Source organism: Stenella coeruleoalba (genome assembly GCF_951394435.1).
Source record: "Stenella coeruleoalba genome assembly, chromosome: X".
NCBI lineage: Eukaryota > Metazoa > Chordata > Mammalia > Artiodactyla > Delphinidae > Stenella > Stenella coeruleoalba.
Genome location: NC_137152.1, coordinates 38,268,630 through 38,288,002, shown reverse-complemented (window position 1 = coordinate 38,288,002; position 19,373 = coordinate 38,268,630). Strand labels below are relative to the sequence as shown.

The window sequence follows — 19,373 nt, the reverse complement described above, 5'->3', positions numbered from 1 at the left end:
GCGGATTTGTAGTATTCTTTCTTGTGACTATTTGTTTAAGTATCACTCTTCTACTTCACAAACTCTTAAGGTCCTACTCAGAGGCGTCTGTCTCATTAATCTTCTGAGGGCTTAGGACCTGGCTCTCACAACATATTTAAAGTTGGTAGGAACTATTTTTTTTTAAATCTGTTTTGAGTGTCATTGTTCCCCACTAGACTTGGAACCTCTAGAGAGGAGGCCAGACTATTTTATTAATACAGTTGACCCTTGAACAATGTAGGCATTAGGGGCACTGACCCAGCGCAGTCTAAAATCCCTATATAATTTTTTTTTTTTTGGCTGTGTTGGGTCTTCGTTGCTGTGCACAGGCTTTCTCTAGTTGCGGCCAGTGGGGGCTACTCTTCATTGCAGTGCGTGTGCTTTTCATTACGGTGGCTTCTCTTGTTGCAGGGCACTGGCTCTAGGCACGCAGGCTTCAGTAGCTGTGGCACGTGGGCTCTGTAGTTGTGGCTCGCGGGCTCTAGAGTGCAGGCTCAATAGTTGCGGCGCTTGCGGCATGTGGGGTCTTCACGGACCAGGGCTCGAACCCGTGTCCCCTGCATTGGCAAGTAGATTCTTTTTTTTTGAATTTTATTTTTTTATACATCAGGTTCTTATTATCCATTTTATACATATTAGTGTATATATGTCATTCCCAATCTCCCAATTCATCACACCACACAACCCCCCAGGTGGATTCTTAACCACTAGGCCACCAAGGAAGTCCCTAAAATCCCCGTATAATTTTACAGTCTGCTCTCCATGTTCTGCATCCTCGTATTCAACCAATCTTGCACCATGTAGTACTGTAGTAGGTTATTTAGTGAAAAATATCCACGTATAAGTGGACCCTCGCAGTTCAAACCTGTGTTATCTAAAGGTCAACTGTATTTGAATCTAGAGTTTGTCCACTATTAAATCTGTCATCTTGTAGGTACCACTTACATGTCTATTATTTATTATTGTACACAACTGGCACTCACAGATTTTTTTCTTTCTTTTTTTTTTAATAAATCTATTTAATTTTATTTATTTATTTTTGGCTGCGTTGGGTCTTTGTTGCTGCACGCGGGCTTTTCTCTGGTTGTTGCAAGCGGGGGGCGGGGGTGGCTACTCTTCGTTGTGGTAAGTGGGCTTCTCATTGTGGTGGCTTCTCTTGTTGGGAGCATGGGCTCTAGGTGGGTGGGCTCAGTAGTTGTGTCTCGCGGGCTGTAGAGCGCAAGCTCAGTAGCTGTGGCGCACAGGCTTAGTTGCTCCGCGGCATGTGGTAATTCTCCTGAACCAGGACTCGAACCCGTGTCTCTCGCGTTGGCAGGCGGATTCTTAACCACTGCACCACCAGGGAAGCCATATTTTTTTTTAAATGATTTATTTTACCTACATTTCCCACACCAGTAGGGCACAGTAACGTGCACACTGTAGGCGACCAATAAACGCCTACACGAAGGAGTGACGAGTTAGCAAGAAGGAAGCCACCTTCCACCACGCCTACCTTCCCCAAGAACTACATTTCCCTGTACGCCACGCGCTCTTGTGAAGTAAAAGGAGCGGCAATTACTTCCTACTGCCCCTATCCGCCTTCGCCTGGCGGTGCCACAGTGTTTCCTGGGAAAGGTAGTTGTAGCGCTGGTGGTCAAGCCCCAGCAAAGCGAGCGCAAACTAAACTTCCCAGCAAGCAGCGCGCCGGCCTGGGACGAGGGGAAGATGGCGGACGCCAAAGATGGTGTTTTGTGGCCTGCGGGAGCCTCCAGTGCCCCAATTTCATTCACCTTCAGTCGCACGTCCGCCCGGAGATGGCTGGCGGGAGACGCGGCTCCGGAGAAGGATTTCTTGAAGACCGAGAAACGGAGGGAGCTGCAGAGGTGAAGCGCTGGGTGTTTCATCCCTTGGCAAGCGGTGCGGTGGGTGCCTGCGGGAGGGTGGAATCTTGAGTTGATTTTCTTGGTGACAGTGGCCTGGGAAGTCTGAAGCACAGCCGGAGAAGATCCGTGGAGGTCAGAAGGCGGGAGTTAGTGGGGGAGGTGGGGAAATTGGACCTGTTGGCCGAGGGGATTGAGAGGAGAGAATGTATTCCTGAGAGGGTGTGTCTTTAGGACTTGGGGACCCTGAGGAGCGTGCGTTCTGAAAGAAGGAAAGGAGGGGAGAATGACAGGACTCCTAGTGTCCCAGGTGAAGCGTTGGGGCTTCTCCCATACGGGGAGCAGGATGGAGTGGCAGATTCAGGTTCGGGGAGGCTATCGTCAGCTTAATTCGGAAAGGAAAGTCTGAGGGAGGGACTTCCAGAAGAGAATCAACCATCTAGGAGGCTGGTGTGGAGCCCGGAGCTGGGGAGAGTCTGGGCTGAAGATGGTGATTTTTAGGTCATAGTGGAAGCCACAGAAGTGGGTCTTGAGATGAACAGAGGGTCCAGAACTGAGGACTGAGTCCTCGAAGGCACTGACATTTAAGAGTTGGGGGTGGGGGAGAGAATCAAAAGAAAGCACCACCAGAGGTATAACAGGAGAGCCAGACAGGAGAAGGGAGGGTGTAGTCAATGGGGCTGGGGGTGTGTTTGGCTCTTGTGTTTCTTCTGAATGAAGGGTTGTGGCTCAGAACTCACTGATTGTGCTACTCTCCCAACTTCACCCCTCTGTGTCCACATCAGTGTGCAGCCCTCAGAAGCCCCCAAGGAACTTGTCATCCCTTTGATCCAGCATGGCCACCTGAGGCAGCCACCGACCCAGGCCCCTGGGCCATCCACACATACTGAGGTCTTGGTGGATGGGATGCTGTCCCAGGCTGTGAAGGAGCTCATTGAGGGTGAGTGCTCCCTCCTTTGCCTTGCCCTAGTGAAGGAAGAAGGGGAGGAAAATGGAAGGATAGGGTGGAACCTCATTGCTCCCTCCCATTCTTCTTTAGAATCCACGAAGTCTCTGGAGGAGAGAGAGAATGCGGGTGTCGACCCCACGCTCGCTATCCCCATGATCCGGAAAGGATGCACCCCCATCGGGGAAGGGGCAGACAGCGAACCCCGGGCTGAGACAGTGAGCTGGCCCCTGGCCTCCCTCCTTCTCCAGTCTCTCACTGCCCTGTCTGCTAGGACTTGTGTCCCTGCACATAGCAGGCAAAGTCTGTGTGTGTACTAAAGGCCTGCTGCCTCGCCCTGCCTCCTTCCATCCTTTTTGGAAGCATTAACAAATGAATCCAGATATTGGGGTGTGAAAAGATACTTGGATTCTGGGATTATCTGAAGGAGCTGAGCAAAGGGAACAGGAAATATAAAGATCCTGAGGGTAGACTCTTCCTGGAGTACTTGAGGAACATCAAGGAGACCAACGTAGCTGGAGTGGAATGAGTGACAGGGAAGAGTAGTAGGTTAGGTCAGAAGTGGGCCATGGTGAGGACTTTGGCTTTTACTCTGAGTGAGGTGAGAGCCATGGGAGGGCTCTGAGCAGAGAAGGGACAAGACTTATGATTTGACAGGCTCTCTCTGGCTGCTACAAGCAGAACAGACTAGTAAGCAGAGGTGGAGGCAAGGAGAGCAGCAGTCCAGGCTAGAGGTGATGGAGACTCAGATCAGAGTGGTAGGAGCGAGGCCGGGAAGACAGGTAGGGTTTAGTGAGAGGGAAGAGGAGGGTGAGTGCTCCTAATGGCAGCAACCACCCAGACAGTGGCATGGTGGCAGAAAATCGGTGTGGTGTGTGTCCATCAGTGACAATCTGTGGTGTGTCTAGAGCGAATATAAAGAATTGAGGGAGTGATGATGGGAGGTGATAACAGGAGAGGTGAGGGGTGTGTCCACAGAAGTAACCAAGTCTGTCTTTCATACCCATGGACCCTACTTTTCACCTCTTCGTTCACAATTTTTTGGCAATGCTTGTTTGGGTCCTAGTTCTCCTATAGCCCCAAACCAGAGAGACTCTTTCGACTGAATGGTTCTCATCAGCCTTCAGACATCCTCTGGTATCTTTCATCTTAAAAAAACCTTCACTTCACTCTCCTTCCTGTTCCAGCTTTGGCCTCCTTTCTCTAATTTTCCCTCTTCTCAGAGCCTTCTGCATCTCAGTTGATCACAGTTCCATCCATCCTTCCTCTCCAAAATACAACCAGAATCTGACCACTTCTCACCATCACCACTACCACTTCTCTGGTCTGAGCCACCAGCATTTCTCATCTGGACTATTGCAGTAACTTCCTCACTGGTCCCCTTGTGGCTGCCACCCTATCGTGGCTCCTGCCCAGCTCTCCTGATTAATCCCTTACCACCCCTCTTTGCCTCCACATCTGTTTCAGTCAGATTGACTTTTATAATGCTCTCCACACATAGCAGATCTTGTCCTGCCTCAGGGCCTTTGCTCTTACTGTTCTCTCTGGAGGACTCTTATCTTCAGGGTTCCCTCTGTCTCTCCTTCTGGTCTCTGCTCAAATATGAACTCAGTGACACTCCTTTCTTCAGCCCTCTGCATCCCCTTAGCCTGCTTTATTTTTCTTCATATGACTTACCACTACCTGGCATATCATGTTTTATGAATTTTATTTATTCTGTCTCTACAACTAGAATGTAAGCCACACAAAGGGCAGGAGTTTTTGTCTACTTTGTTCACTGTTTTATCCCCAGCACCTAGAACGGTAGCTGGCACAGAATAGGTGCTTTATAAAGATTTGTCCAAGGACTAAACATGGAGGAATAAAGTGAGGGATGGCAAGAGGAAATAAAAATTCACCCTTGAGCTGACTGGAAAAGAAGTCTCGAAGGTCACCCAGTGGGTGATAGCAAGTACACTTCAGAGGGCCCACTGTAAGCCAAGCCTGACCGTCCTTCCTCTGCCTAAACCCATAGGTGCCGGAGGAGGCTGATTATGAGGCAGTCCCTGTAGAGGCCTATGGGCTGGCCATGCTGCGGGGCATGGGCTGGAAACCTGGCGAGGGCATCGGCCGTACCTTCAATCAGTGAGTTTCTAGGGTCGGGGCAGGGGACAGCAGACGGGCCAGGGAACAGACCCCCATGGTTACCGCCCACCCAGAAACATCCAGGCAGGGAGAGGGCACATTACCACCCTATGTATTTCAGTAGCCCCTTCCACTACTCTTTAAGCCTCCTATTTGCCCTTTGAAACTCCATTAAGAGATCCTATTCTGTAAAGATTGCCTCTCTGGGCATCAGCTTCCTTATCTGAAAAATGGGGATAATAACAGTACTGACTTCCCAGGGCTGTTGTGAGAGTTAAGTGAAATGATACACATAAAGCACTTACAGTAGGCCCTGGCCCCAGATAAGCATAGGCTAAACACTTGCTATTATCATGATCATACAGATTACAATCCGTTCTCCACAGTTCCAAACTCTAAAGAATTCTGAAAACCAAACTTTTTTTTTCATAAACTATTTGGCAGCCAAATGGGAACTGAATTGACATTGAGCTTTTTACAATCTGTTTCTCTTGCTTGGTATGAATAGTCATGGTTTCCCCTGTAGAAAAATTAGTATATTTGGTTGTTGGGATCTGCCTCATATCCCACTGTAAATACTGTGTCATAGATGTTATACACCGTAGGTTATTAGGTTGAACCAAATAAAATTGCCATTTTTGCAGGTCAGAAATAGTCCCTAATATGAGATTGGGAAAGATACTCTCAAACATATTGATAGGTTGGGATTTGGGTGGTGGTTGGGGGTAGGGGTGGGGAACGGAGCGCTGAAGACCCATGCATCCCCCCAACAAGCCCATATTCTGTGTTTCCTGCAGAGTGGTGAAGCCCCGTGTCAACTCACTGAGGCCCAAGGGGTTAGGGCTGGGCGCCAACATGACTGAGTTCCAGGCCCTGGCCCCCACTGGCCCCCACCACCTGCTGAGGCCAGATGAGGAGCAAGAGAAGGATAAGGAAGACCAGCCTCAAGGACTGGTGCCTGGAGGAGCTGTGGTGGTTCTTTCTGGCCCTCACCGAGGCCTCTATGGGAAGGTAAGGAACCAAGATGTGCCTGGAGCCCAAGACAGGCAGCACGGGAAATTGACATGAGGGTCAGAGGGAGGCAGAAGTGGGTTTGGGGTATGAAGGCTGGAAGTCCTTGTCTTTCAGGACTGCCTGGCCTGCCACCTCATTCAATAACTCAGGACTACTTGCTGGGCCTTTCTGAGCCTCAGTTTTCAGCTAAAAGGGAGAGAATGCCATATGCCACAAGTCCCTGAGGATTACATACTTAAAGTGTATCCAAGCCCCACAGTCTGCCGGGAGAGGCACAGGGGTCAGGCCTATTAGAAGTAAGGGTGGACAGCGTGGTCCTAGGAACGTGGGTCAGGTCCACTCACTTCTTGCCCCCCAACACTTTAGGTGGAAGGCCTCGACCCTGACAATGCTCGGGCCATGGTCCGTCTGGCTGTGGGGAGCCGCGTGGTGACTGTTAGTGAGTACTGCCTGCGGCCTGTCTCCCAGCAGGAGTTTGACAAGAACTCCTTGGATCTGAGTGAGTGAGCCTCTTAACCTAGCTGGGGGAGTTGGAGAAGTATTCCTGGGGCGAGGGTTAAATCTGCAGAGGGGCAGGACAGTGGTCTGCCTGGCAAGAGTGACTTCTGGTCAGAGTTAAGAGGTGAGAATGAACATAGTGGTTTATTCAGTTTGATTGAAGAGAGGTTGATCTAGTACCCTTGGGTCTTTAGCCTCTTTCTGAGGAAGAAGGAACAAGTGTGGAAACCAGTTCCTACCCTTGGGATGTCTTTGTCTCTTTGGGGTGGTGAACCTCTCTTTTGCTAGGGACTGACAGCAGCTAGGACTAGGGCATGATGGGGAGGAAGGCATTCTAGGCACGTCAGTAGGATGGATCCGTTTGGCACATAGGAGATGGGAGCCGACAGCCCTCCAGGAGTCCCTAGCCCACCCTAGGCAGATGACTCAGGTAAGCACTGACAGGACGGGCTAAGGTGGTTGAGCAAGGCTTCCTGAAGGAGGCTGAGACAGTTGAAAGGAAGGGGAGAGCATTCTAATAGCCCAGACAAAGGCTTGATGGTGAGACGGGCACTTTGGCAGTTGGGAGGTGGCCTGAGGCTGAGGTGTGGCCTGGAAGGGAAGAGAGGGAGACATTGAGGTTGTTTCCTGGTTCTCCCCACACCCCCTTGAACAGGCCAGGTGAGCAAAACTTCCCCAAGGCAACAGAATGGAACAGCCTCGTCATGGAAGGCCCTTCAGGATCAGGACCTCCACGTCCGGCAGGAGGACTCAGCGAGGAAGCGGAAACACCATCCAGACCGGTGGGACCCTGAGCATCTCAGATGGAGGTAGGGGTCAGGGCTGTGGGGAGGCTCCAGCGGTCAGAGAAGGCTTCTAGGGCAAGGCACGTGCCTAGAAGGAACTAGGAATGGCATTATGAGTGGGTTTTAAGACATCGGCAAAGGTGGGATGACCAGAATGTGCCTCTGATAAAGAACTAAGCCTGGTGTTGGCCCCGCTCCACAGACAGGATGAGCCTGCAGCCAAGAGTGAGAAAGCAGCTCCCAGGAGTCAGCACTGGCTGCACAGGGACCTGCGTGTGCGGTTTGTGGACAAGCTGCACAAGGGTGGCCAGTATTACAACACCAAGGTGGGAGCCCTGCACCTGGGTCCGCTTCCTCCCCAGGGACTGGGCCCACTTAGCTCTCTAACATTCTCATATCCCCTGGCCCTTTCCCCAGATGACAGTCGAAGATGTCCTGAGCCCAGATACCTGTGTGTGTCGGACAGATGAAGGCCAGGTCCTGGAAGGTGAGTCTGAGGGATGGCCATTGGGTCATTATCATCCTGGAGGCTGATCGAGAGGGCTGTCTTGGGCCAAGAGCCTGGCTAAAGGCGGGAGGTTGGACAGAGTTAGGTTTTTTGCAAGGCCCAGCATCCTCTAACAGATCATTAGACGCTTCCATGATGGTGAATATCTGAGCCTCACTTTCCTCTTCTGCAAAATTAGCATGGAGATAACCTATTTCTCCCTCTTATAACTGGTCCCTTGTAGGGATGTGTGTAAGCTCCCCGTGCAGGGCCGGGCATACAGCATGCCCACAATAAATGGTATCTGTTATCACCCCCACCCATCATCATCATACATAAATGCTCCCTTTATTACAACTATTGCCAGGAACCGCTCCTTAGGTTTCCTCCTCTGTGAAATGGATGTGGGGGCCTCGCATCTGTCAACAGGCACAGAGTGGCACCAGAAAATACAGGAAAGGCCCTTCTGACAGGACCCTGACTGGGCTGACCCTTGCTGCGGGCCTCACTCCCCTCTCCTTGTCCACAGGCCTGAGGGAAGACATGCTGGAGACCCTGGTCCCTAAGGTCCAGGGCAACCGGGTGATGGTGGTGCTGGGGCCATGGGCTGGAAGGGTGAGTCCAAGACCTGGGAATGGGCATGGGAGCACTCAGGGAATGTCCCTGAATCTGGGTTGGCCTTGCTGACTCCACCCGCCCCTACTCTAGGTGGGCCGTCTGCTGGACCGGGACAGAGAGCAGAGCCGGGCTCTTGTGCAGCTGCAGAGAGAGAATCAGGTGGTGGAGCTTCACTATGATGCCATCTGCCAGTACATGGGCCCCAGCGACTCGGAGGACTGACCTGTGGACACACTCCCATCCCCCAGGTTGTTACCAATCCCGTACAGTGTGAAAAGCCTGCCTTCACGAAGGTGGGGGGGCGGTCGTGGTTCCGCCCTCCACTTGCAGTGCAGCCCTGGGACAGGATGGACCAGAAGGGAGGCTAGAAACAAACCCAGTATTTACCAGAACTTAGTATATAATAAAAACCAGTTTTGGGCTTTCCTGGTGGCGCAGCGGTTGAGAGTCCGCCTACCGATGCAGGGGACACGGGTTCGTGCCCCGGTCTGGGAAGATCCCACATGCCGCGGAGCGGCTGCGCCCGTGAGCCATGGCCGCTGAGCCTGCGCGTCCGGAGCCTGTGCTCCCCAACAGGAGAGGCCACACAGTGAGAGGCCCGCGAACCGCAAAAAAAAAACCAACAAGAGATCATAAATGGTGTGCTGAGCTGTGAGTGGAGATGGGAGCTGCGCTGATTGAGGTGGGAACCAGTCCTTTTTTCAGCCCCACCGCCCAGCTTGGGCTGCTCACCAAGTGGAAGGATCCATCCGCTCCCGAGCTCACTGTCGGAGTCCAGAAGCTCTGAACACTGTCCCCGAGCAGAGACTAGGGATTCTGGAACACCACATCTCTGGACAACTTTCTGAGCGAGAATCTAGCAGGCTCTGCTTTTACTTTTGGTCCAGAGCAGATGCCCAGAGGATATCTTGAGCCTGTGACAGGAGTCAAGTGGAAGGGAGGCTTCTCCCCACCAATGGGACGTGTTAGCACTATTTCCAGAGGAGTCAGTTAATCTCGGCGCCCCCGTTTTAGTCCCAAAACTTTGAAGGTGAAAAAATTTTGTCTATCTCGGGTAGAATTTCTCTGGTTGCTCCAGGTAACTGGGTTCTCAAAAAGGTTATCGTTTTTCCATTAAAGGGTTCCAGAGAATCCTTTTTCCTGTTTAATGGCCTAAGATACAAAATCAACAAGGGAAGAAAAAAAAATCAGGGGAAGTCAGAACTTTAGGCCCAAGTGTTTCTAAATCATCCCCAGTCACTAAGTCATTGATGTAATTAATGGTATTTGAGTTAGATCTAGGCTTCTGGTATAAACTCCTGATGCTTCAGAACACGGCACAGCTGTGGAGAATTTAAACACTTCCCCCTCAAGCAGGATAATAAAGGTGAGCTTCTGTCCTTGCCAAGCAGAGGCAGACTACCCTTTTGAGCCAAAATGAGCAGGTATAGAAAGACAGTGAGTTGGCCAGATCAGTGTGCCTAGTAAGGCAAGGGATGATTAGAAAACCTTCCAGTATAGTAACCCCAATATGAGGGACACTTACACAGACCGATTTACTTTTTTTTTAATCGTCCCTGCTTAATTCCAGAACTCTGTTTTCAAGATTAGCCAAACAGGGTTGTTAAGACAGATACCAGAGAACAAACCCCCACCCCCAGTTGCTCGTTCTCAAGTCATCATCGTGATTGCACATGCTGCCCTGGTATTCCAGGCTGAGTTGTATTTTTAATCTTGGGAAGGGTTAGGGGACTTCCCTGGTGGTCCAGTGGATAGGACTCCACGCTCCCAGTGTAGGGGGCCCGCGTTGGATCCATGGTCGGGGAACTAGATCCCACATGAGTGCTGCAACTAAGAAGCCCGCATGCTACAACTAAAAGATCCCACGTGGGGCTTCCCTGGTGGTGCAGTGGTTAAGAATCCACTTGCCAATGCAGGGGACACGGGTTCGAGCCCTGCTCCAGGAAGATCCCACATGCTGCGGAGCACTAAGCCCGTGCACCACAACTACTGAGCCCGCGCTCTAGAGCCCGCGCGCCACAACTACTGAAGCCCACGTGCCACAACTACTGAAGCCTGCACACCTAGAGTCCGTGCTCTGCAACAAGAGAAGCCACCCAATGAGAAGCCCACACACCGCAATGAAGAGTAGCCCCCGCTCGCTGCAACTGGAGAAAAGCCCGCGCGCAGCAACTAAGACCTAACGTGGCCAAAAATAAAAATAAATAAATAACTTTATTTAAAAAGATCCCACGTGCTGCAACTAAAGACCTGGAGTGAGCCAAAAATAAATATTTTTTAAAAATCTTGGGAAGGGTTGGGAGTTCTAGAGGTTCCCAATTTGGCACACCCAGAAATCACTTTCCTATGCTGTTATGTGCTTCACCCAGTCAAGAAGGCCGCCTCCTTTCTCCAAATCATAATAAATCCATCTTGGTAATGCCCTTGAGAAGGACAGAAAGCTCCTCGGGGAATGGCCCTGGTCCCATGTGTCTGCCCTGCAACGTGGCATAACCTGGCAGTTTCAGACAAATCCCTCCATCTCCTCTGTGCGCCATGACACTTAAAACAGATCTTTCACCAGATCTGATTTCCTAGAGTTAATGTTTCTCCCGAGCCTGCCTTTGGAAATGGGGCCTGAAGTTCTTGAATACAGCCCTGTGTCCAGAAGGCCTAGCCCTCGGCAGAGCGCCTGGTCCCCCCGGGGCAGATCATCGGTGCTTTACATGCTTGCCCTGAGAGGATCCCTCCTGATCCCGCAGTTTGAGGACAGGGCTGCTTACATTCCTGGAAGCGTAGACAGTATCAGGAAGCTTTCCCAATCTGCCCCTTGTTCATTGTGTACAAATACCCTTTGAGTCTGTGCAGTTTTCTCGGCTGCTGTGCTTGCTGCCAGTGTTGCCCCTTAGGCAGTGGTTACTGCAATGACAGCTTCTGTGAGCCCATGAACTCTCCACAGACCACTCACAAGCTGGGGACCGTGACCTGTACAATTTGTCCAGACTGGCTTCTTCCACATCACAGGGTCTGAGCAAGATGGGGGTGAAAAAGCATCTGCCTCTTCTGCCAAGTCTCCAGAAGTTTCCCTGGCAGGGTGCAACCTCTGTTAAAAAACTGTCCAGACACTGAACCAGGAATGTGTGGCAGCAGACTCAAGAAGCAGCTTCTCTGCCTTTTGAGAGAGAAGTGAAGTATTTGGGTGATTGGGACTACTGCGTGGGGCTGAGCTTGGTGGAGAAATATACAGGTAGGCCCTTCGTTTCTGACGTTGCTTCCTCAGCCGGGGGATGTGCCCCTCCACTCCCACACTGGGACCTCTTAATCTCCATGTTTGTAGCATCAAGCAGAGAGAGAAAGTATCCAACAACTTGGAAAGCTACATCCTCACCAGGTTACCCCTATTTCTCCAATTCATTCATCAGGCATCTGTGGGGAACCCCTACTGTATGCCAGATACTATTCTGCATGCTAGGGATACAGTAAAGGGTAAATCATTCATTCAACAAGTATTGAGTCTCCACTCGACGCCAGACATGATTCTAGCTACTGAAGATTTAAACACCATGAACAAAACAAAGATCCTTGCCCTTGTGGAGCTGACATTCCAGTGGGGCTGAGAGGCAATAAGCATAAGAAGTAAATGATCCAGTATGTTAGAAGATGCTAACAGCCATGGGGCTGGGTGGGGGGGAGCGGGGAGAAAGTACAGCAGGATAAAGGGGATCCAGAGTGGGCAATATTCATAGGATGGCCAGGGAAGGCTTTACTACAAAGGTGACATTTGAGAAAATATATGAAGAAGTGAGGGAGAGTCATGCAGCTATCTGGAGAGTGGTCTGAGTCAGGAAACAGAAAGTGCAAAGGCCCTGTGGTGTCACCATTGCTGGTGTGTTTGAGGAATAGTGAGGTCAGTGTGGCTGCAGGGGAGTAAATGAGGGAGAGGGGATGTAGGAGGTCAGGTCCGAGAGGTACTATGGTGCTTTGAGGGCCACATGCAATGTTCTGACTGAGGTGACAATCATAAACCTTCATGCAGCCACTGCCAGAGACTGCCTGTTGATGCCACCCCCACCCCCACAGCCACATTAAATACAGCTGCCCGCCAAGTGCTTTGGTCAGTCTGGCTGATTTCCACTGTCAGGAACTGACTCTCCCACTGGCTGCCCAGTGGGGCTGCTGGAACTTCCTGGAAGGCTTACTTCTCTGTCAGTGCCAGTGGGGTACTTTGAGGCATTGCCTCAAACTTGGGAAGCAAGTTCCTTCCCAGGCCTCGGAGGAATCCTCAGCACTTCCACACCCCACCCCACCCCACCCCACCCCACCCCACCCCCATCTTTAACCGCTTCTCTGGAAGAGTTATTGTCTGAAAACAGACACCACCAGCTAAAGAGGAGAAGCACTAAATGTATCCTGTTTCCCCACAGCCTCTCAAAAGAGGACTAAATGCCACAACGTTGCTCACTAATCTTTTGGTAGTACTGATTTTCCTTATAACCTCATCCCATCCTTGTCTTCAAAAGTGCTTTAAGTCCTTGGGGAATTGCAAATTAAAAACAACAATGAAAAAAATAAAACAACAATGAGCTACCACTACACACCTATGAGAATGGCAAACATCCAACACACTGACAATACCAAATACTGGTGAGGATGTGGAACAACAGGAACTTTCATTCATTACTGGTAGGAATGCAAAATGGTACAGCCACTCTGGAAGACCGTCTGGACATTTCTTAAAAAACTAAACATACTCTTACCATATGATCCAGCAATCACACTCCTTGATATTTACCCAAAGGAGCTGAAAACATATCCACACAAAAACGTGCACATGGATATTTATAGCAGCTTTATTCATAAGTGCCAAAACTTGGAAGCAACCACAATTGTCCTTCAGTAGGTGAATGGATAAAGGAACTGTGGTACATCCAGACAATAGAATATTATTCAGTGCTAAAAAGAAATGAGCTATATAGCCATGAAAGGAAACTTAAATGCATATTACTAAGTGAAAGAAATCAATCTGAAAACGCTACATACTGAATGTTTCCAACAATATGACATTCTGGAAAGGTCAATACCATGGTGACAGTAAAAAGTGGTTGCCAGGAGTTAGAGAGTAAGGGAGGGATGAATAGGCAGAGCACAGAGGATTTTACTGCAATGAAACTACTTTGTATGCTACTCTAATGGTCGATATGTGCCATACATTTGTGAAAACCCACAGAATGTGCAACACAAAGCGTGAACCCTAATGTAAACTAGGGACTTTTGGTGACAATGATGTACTATTGTCAATAAATGTAGGTTCATTGATTGTAATAAATGTACCACTGTGGTGCAAGATGTCAATAGTGGGGGAAGATGTGCATGGAGGTAGGGGCAGGGGTGTATTTTCTACTCAGTTTTGCTATGAATCTAAAACTGCTCTAAAAAATAAAGCTGATTCTTTTAAAAAAGCGATTTAAGAATCTTTATGAAAATTAGAGATACACCACCCCTTTTGTCTTTGCCATATCCTATTAATAAACTGTTTTCAAAAAGCAGTTCTTATTTTTTATTTTTTTTTATTATTATTATTTTGCGGTACGCGGGCCTCTCACTGTTGTGGCCTCTCCCACTGCGGAGCACAGGCTCCGGACGCGCAGGCTCAGCGGCCATGGCTCACGGGCCCAGCCGCTCCGCGGCATGTGGGATCTTCCCGGACCGGGACACGAACCCGTGTCCCCTGCACCGGCAGGCAGACTCTCAATCACTGCACCACCAGGGAAGCCCAAAAAGCAGTTCTTATATATTCTAGATACAGATACTTTATCAGATACATGCTTTGCAAGTATTTTCTCCCAGTCTCTGGTTTGTCTTTTCATTCTCTTAATGTCTTTTGAAAAGCAGAAATGTTCAATTTTGATGAAGTCAAATTTATCAATTTGTTCTTTCTGGATTGCCCTTTTGATGTCATATCTAAGAAATCTTCACCTAATCCAAGATCACAAAGGTTTTCTAGAAGTTTTATAGTTCTAGATTATATGTTTAGGTCTTTAATCCATGTTGAATTAATTTTTGTGTGTGGTGGGAGGTATGGATCCAGGCTCATTCTTTTGGGTATGGATATCCAACTGTTCCAGCACCATTTGTTGAAAAGACTACCCTTCCTCCACTGCATTGCTTTCCGCTTTTTCAAAAATCAGTTATCCACCACAAAGGAAAGAAAAAGATCAGTTGTCCACATATTTTTGGATTGATTTCTGGACTCTGTTTTGTTCTATTGGTATATTTATCTATCTGTATGCCAGTATCATGCTGTATTGATAACTATAGCTTTATAATGATTCTTTTTTTTAATTTAATTTATTTTCAGCTGTGTTGGGTCTTCGTTGCTGTGCGCGGGCTTTCTCTAGTTGCGGAGAGCAGGGGCTACTCTTCACTGCGGTGCACGGGCTTCTCATTGTGGTGGCTTCCCTTGTTGCGAAGCACAGGCTCCAGGCCTGCGGGCTCAGTAGTTGTGGCTCGTGTGCTCTAGAGCGCAGGCTCAGTAGTTGTGGTGCACGGACTTAATTGCTCTGTGGCATGTGGGATCTTCCTGGACCAGGGCTTGAACCTGTGTCTCCTGCATTGGCAGGTGGATTCTTAACCACTGCACCACCAGGGGAGTCCTATAATGATTCTTGAAATCAGGTAAGATTAGCCCTGCAACTTTGTTATTCTTTTGCAGAGTTGCGTCGGCTATTCTAGGTCTTTTACATTTCTATATGAATTTTAGAATCTTTTTGTCAATTTCTACTACAAAAGAGCCTACTGGGATTGGATCAAATCTATAGATCAATTTGGGAAGAATTAACATGTTAATAATATTTAGCCTTCCAACCCATGAACAAGGTCCATTTATACATGTCTTTAATTTGTCTCAGCAGTTTTTGTAGTCTTCGGTGTATAAGTATTGTACTGAAGAAAAAAAGGATAAATGTCTTGTCAGATTTATCCCTAAGTATTTAATACTTCTTGATATTATTGTACATATTATTTTTTGAATTTTATTTTTTTTTATACAGCAGGTCCTTATTAGTCATCAATTTTATACACATCACTGTATACATATCAATTCAAATCGCCCAATTCAGCACACCACCATCCCCCCCCGCGGCTTTCCCCCCTTGGTGTCCATACGTTTGTTCTCTACATCTGTGTCTCAACTTCTGCCCTGCAAACCAGTTCATCCATACCATTTTTCTAGGTTCCACATACATCCGTTAAAACACAATATTTGTTTTGCTTTCTGACTTACTGCACTCTGTATGACAGTCTCTAGATCCATCCACGTTTCAACAAATGACTCAATTTCGTTCCTTTTTATGGCTGAGTAATATTCCATTGTATATATGTACCACTTCTTCTTTATCCATTCGTCTGTCGATGGGCATTTAGGTTGCTTCCATGACCTGGCTATTGTAAATAGTGCTGCAATGAACATTGGGGTGCATGTGTCTTTTTGAATTATGGTTTTCTCTGGGTATATGCCCAGGAGTGGGATTGCTGGATCATATGGTAATTCTATTTTTAGTTTTTTAAGGAACCTCCATACTGTTTTCCATAGTGGCTGTATCAATTTACATTCCCACCAACAGTGCAAGAGGGTTCCCTTTTCTCCACACCCTCTCCAGCATTTGTTGTTTGTAGATTTTCTGATGATGGCCATTCTAACTGGTGTGAGGTGATACCTCACTGTAGTTCTGATTTGCATTTCTCTAATAATTAGTGATGTTGAGCAGCTTTTCATGTGCTTCTTGGCCATGTGTATGTCTTCTTTGGAGAAATGTCTATTTAGGTCTTCTGCCCATTTTTGGACTGGGTTGTTTGTTTCTTTAATATTGACCTGCATGAGCTGTTTATATATTTTGGAGATTAATCCTTTGTCCATTGATTCGTTTGCAAATATTTTCTCCCATTCTGAGGGTTGTCTTTTGGTCTTGTTTATGGTTTCCTTTGCTGTGCAAAAGCTTTTAAGTTTCATTAGGTCCCATTTGTTTATTTTTGTTTTTATTTCCATTACTCTAGGAGGTGGATCAAAAAAGATCTTGCTGTGATTTTTGTCAAAGAGTGTTCTTTCTATGTTTTCCTCTAAGAATTTCATAGTGTCCCATCTTACACTTAGGTCTAGAATCCATTTTGAGTTGATTTTTGTGTACGGTGTTAGGGAGTGTTCTAATTTCATTCTTTTACATGTAGCTGTCCAGTTTTCCCCACACCACTTATTGAAGAGGCTGTCTTTCTCCATTGTATATCCTTGCCTACTTTGTCATAGATTAGTTGACCATAGGTGCGTGGGTTTATCTCTGGGCTTTCTATCTTGTTCCATTGATCTATGTTTCTGTTTTTGTGCCAGTACCATGTTGTCTTGATTACTGTAGCTTTGTAGTATAGTCTGAAGTCAGGGAGTCTGATTCCTCCAGCTCCTTTTTTTCACTCAAGACTGCTTTGGCTCTTCAGAGTCTTTTGTGTCTCCATACAAATTTTAAGATTTTTTGTTCTAGTTCTGTAAAAAATGCCATTGGTAGTTTGATAGGGATTGTATAGAATCTGTAGATTGCTTTGGGTAGTAGAGTCATTTCCACAATGTTGATTCTTCTAATCCAAGAACATGGTGTATCTCTCCATCTGTTGGTATCATCTTTAATTTCTTTCATCAGTGTCTTATACTTTTCTGCATACAGGTCTTTTGTCTCCCTAGGTAGGTTTATTCCTAGGTATTTTATTATTTTTGTTGCAATGGTAAATGAGAGTGTTTCCTTAATTTCTCTTTCAGATTTTGCATCATTAGTGTATAGGAATGCAAGAGATTTCTGTGCATTAATTTTGTATCCTGCAACTTTACCAAATTCATTGATTAGCTCCAGTAGTTTTCTGGTGGCATTTTTAGGATTCTTTATGTATAGCATCATATCATCTGCAAACAGTGACAGTTTTACTTCTTTTCCAATTTGTATGCCTTTTATTTCCTTTTCTTCTCTGACTGCCGTGGCTAGGACTTCCAAAACTATGTTGAAAAATAGTGGAGAGAGTGGACATCCTTGTCTTGTTCCTGATCTTAGAGGAAATGCTTTCAGTTTTTCACCATTGAGAATGATGTTTGCTGTGGGTTTTTCATATACGGCCTTTATTATGTTTAGTTAGGTTCCCTCTATGCCCACTTTCTGGAGAGTTTTTCTCATAAATGGGTGTTGAATTTTGTCAAAAGCTTTTTCTGCATCTATGGAGATGATCATATGGTTTTATTCTTCAGTTTGTTAATATGGTGTATCACATTGATTGATTTGTGTATATTGAAGAATCCTTGCATCCCTGGGATAAATCCCACTTGATCATGGTGTATGATCCTTTTAATGTGTTGTTGGATTCTGTTTGCTAGTATTTTGTTAAGGACTTTTGCATCTATATTCATCAGTGATATTGTTCTGTAATTTTCTTTTCTTGTAGTATCTTTGCCTGGTTTTGGTATCAGGGTGATGGTGGCCTCATAGAATGAGTTTGGGAGTGTTCCTTCCTCTGCACTTTTTTGGAAGAGTTTGAGAAGGATAGGTGTTAGCTCTTCTCTAAATGTTTGATAGAATTCACCTGTGAAGCCATCTGGTCCTGGACTTTTGTTCATTGGAAGATTTTTAATCACAGTTTCAATTTCATTACTTGTGATTAGGCTGCTCGTATTTTATATTTCTTCCTGGTTTAGTCTTGGAAGGTTATACCTTTCTAAGAATTTGTCCATTTCTTCCATGTAGTCGATTTTGTTGGCATAGAGTTGCTTGTTGTAGTCCCTTAGGATGCTTTGTATTTCTGCGGTGTCTGTTGTAACTTCCCCTTTTTCATTTCTAATTTTATTGATTTGAGTCCTCTCCCTCTTTTTCTTGATGAGTCTGGCTAATGGCTTATCAATTTAGTTTATCTTCTCAAAGAACCAGCTTTTAGTTTTATTGATCTCTGCTATTGTTTTCTTTGGTTCTATTTCATTTATTTCTGCTCTGATCTTTATGATTTCTTTCCTTCTGCTAACTTTGGTTTTTTTTGTTTTTGTTTTTGTTTTTGTTTTGCAGTATGCAGGCCTCTCACTGTTGTGGCCTCTCCTGTTGCAGAGCAGAGGCTTCAGACGCGCAGGCTTAGCGACCATGGCTCACGGGCCCAGCCACTCCGCCGAATGTGGGATCTTCCCGGACCGGGGCACGAACCCGTGTCCCCTGCATCGGCAGGCGGACTCTCAACCACTACGCCACCAGGGAAGCCCCTAACTTTGGGTTTTGTTTGTTTTTCTTTCTCCAGTTCCTTTAGTTGTAAGGTTAGATTGTTTATTTGAGATTTTTCTTGTTTCTTGAGGTAGGCTTGTATAGCTATAAACTTCCCTCTTAGAACTGCTTTTGCTGCATCCCGTAGGTTTTGGATTGTCGTGTTTTCATTGTCATTTGTCTCTAGGTATTTTTCGATTTCCTCTTTGATTTCTTCAGTGATCTCTTGGTTATTTAGTAACGTATTGTTTAGCCTCCATGTGTTTCTGTTTTTTACGTTTTTTTCCCCTGTAATTCATTTCTAATCTCATAGGGTTGTGGTCAGAAAAGATGCTTGATATGATTTCAATTTTCTTAAATTTACTGAGGCTTGATTTGTGACCCAAGATGTGATCTATCCTGGAGGATGTTCCGTGCGCACTTGAGAAGAAAATGTAATCTGCTGTTTTTGGATGGAATGTACTATAAGTACCAATTAAATCTATCTGGTCTATTGTGTCATTTAAAGCTTCTGTTTCCTTATTTATTTTCATTTTGGATGATCTGTCTATTGGTGTAAATGAGGTGTTAAAATCCCCCACTATTATTTTTATTTTTATTTTTTTGCGGTACGCGGGCCTCTCACTGTTGTGGCCTCTCCCGTTGTGGAGCACAGGCTCCGGACGCGCAGGCTCAGTGGCCATGGCTCACGGGCCTAGTCGCTCCGCAGCATGTGGGATCTTCCCGGACCGGGGCATGAACCCGTGTCCCCTGCAACCATCTTAACCATTTTAA

At 46.9% G+C, this 19,373-nt stretch overlaps 1 protein-coding gene across 3 annotated transcripts; it reads left to right on the top strand.

The window, feature by feature from the left end:
* The first annotated feature begins 1,504 nt into the window (after window positions 1-1,504).
* Window positions 1,505-18,512, top strand: GPKOW (G-patch domain and KOW motifs). Of its 3 annotated transcripts, none has more exons than XM_079911341.1 (12): window positions 1,505-1,883; window positions 2,666-2,820; window positions 2,920-3,044; window positions 4,841-4,950; window positions 5,748-5,961; window positions 6,331-6,463; window positions 7,118-7,271; window positions 7,450-7,573; window positions 7,665-7,734; window positions 8,264-8,349; window positions 8,443-8,600; window positions 18,414-18,512. In XM_079911341.1, exons 1-11 carry the CDS (start codon window positions 1,726-1,728, stop codon window positions 8,572-8,574), a joined length of 1,461 nt encoding a protein of 486 aa, XP_079767467.1. In that variant the 5' UTR covers window positions 1,505-1,725; the 3' UTR covers window positions 8,575-8,600; window positions 18,414-18,512. The 3 variants fall into 3 exon arrangements, with proteins under 3 accessions (XP_079767467.1, XP_079767468.1, XP_079767466.1); XM_079911342.1 differs by lacking the exon at window positions 18,414-18,512 and adding an exon at window positions 11,356-11,497; XM_079911340.1 differs by lacking the exon at window positions 18,414-18,512 and having other exon boundaries at window positions 1,506-1,883; window positions 8,443-10,526.
* The last annotated feature ends 861 nt before the right edge of the window (window positions 18,513-19,373 follow it).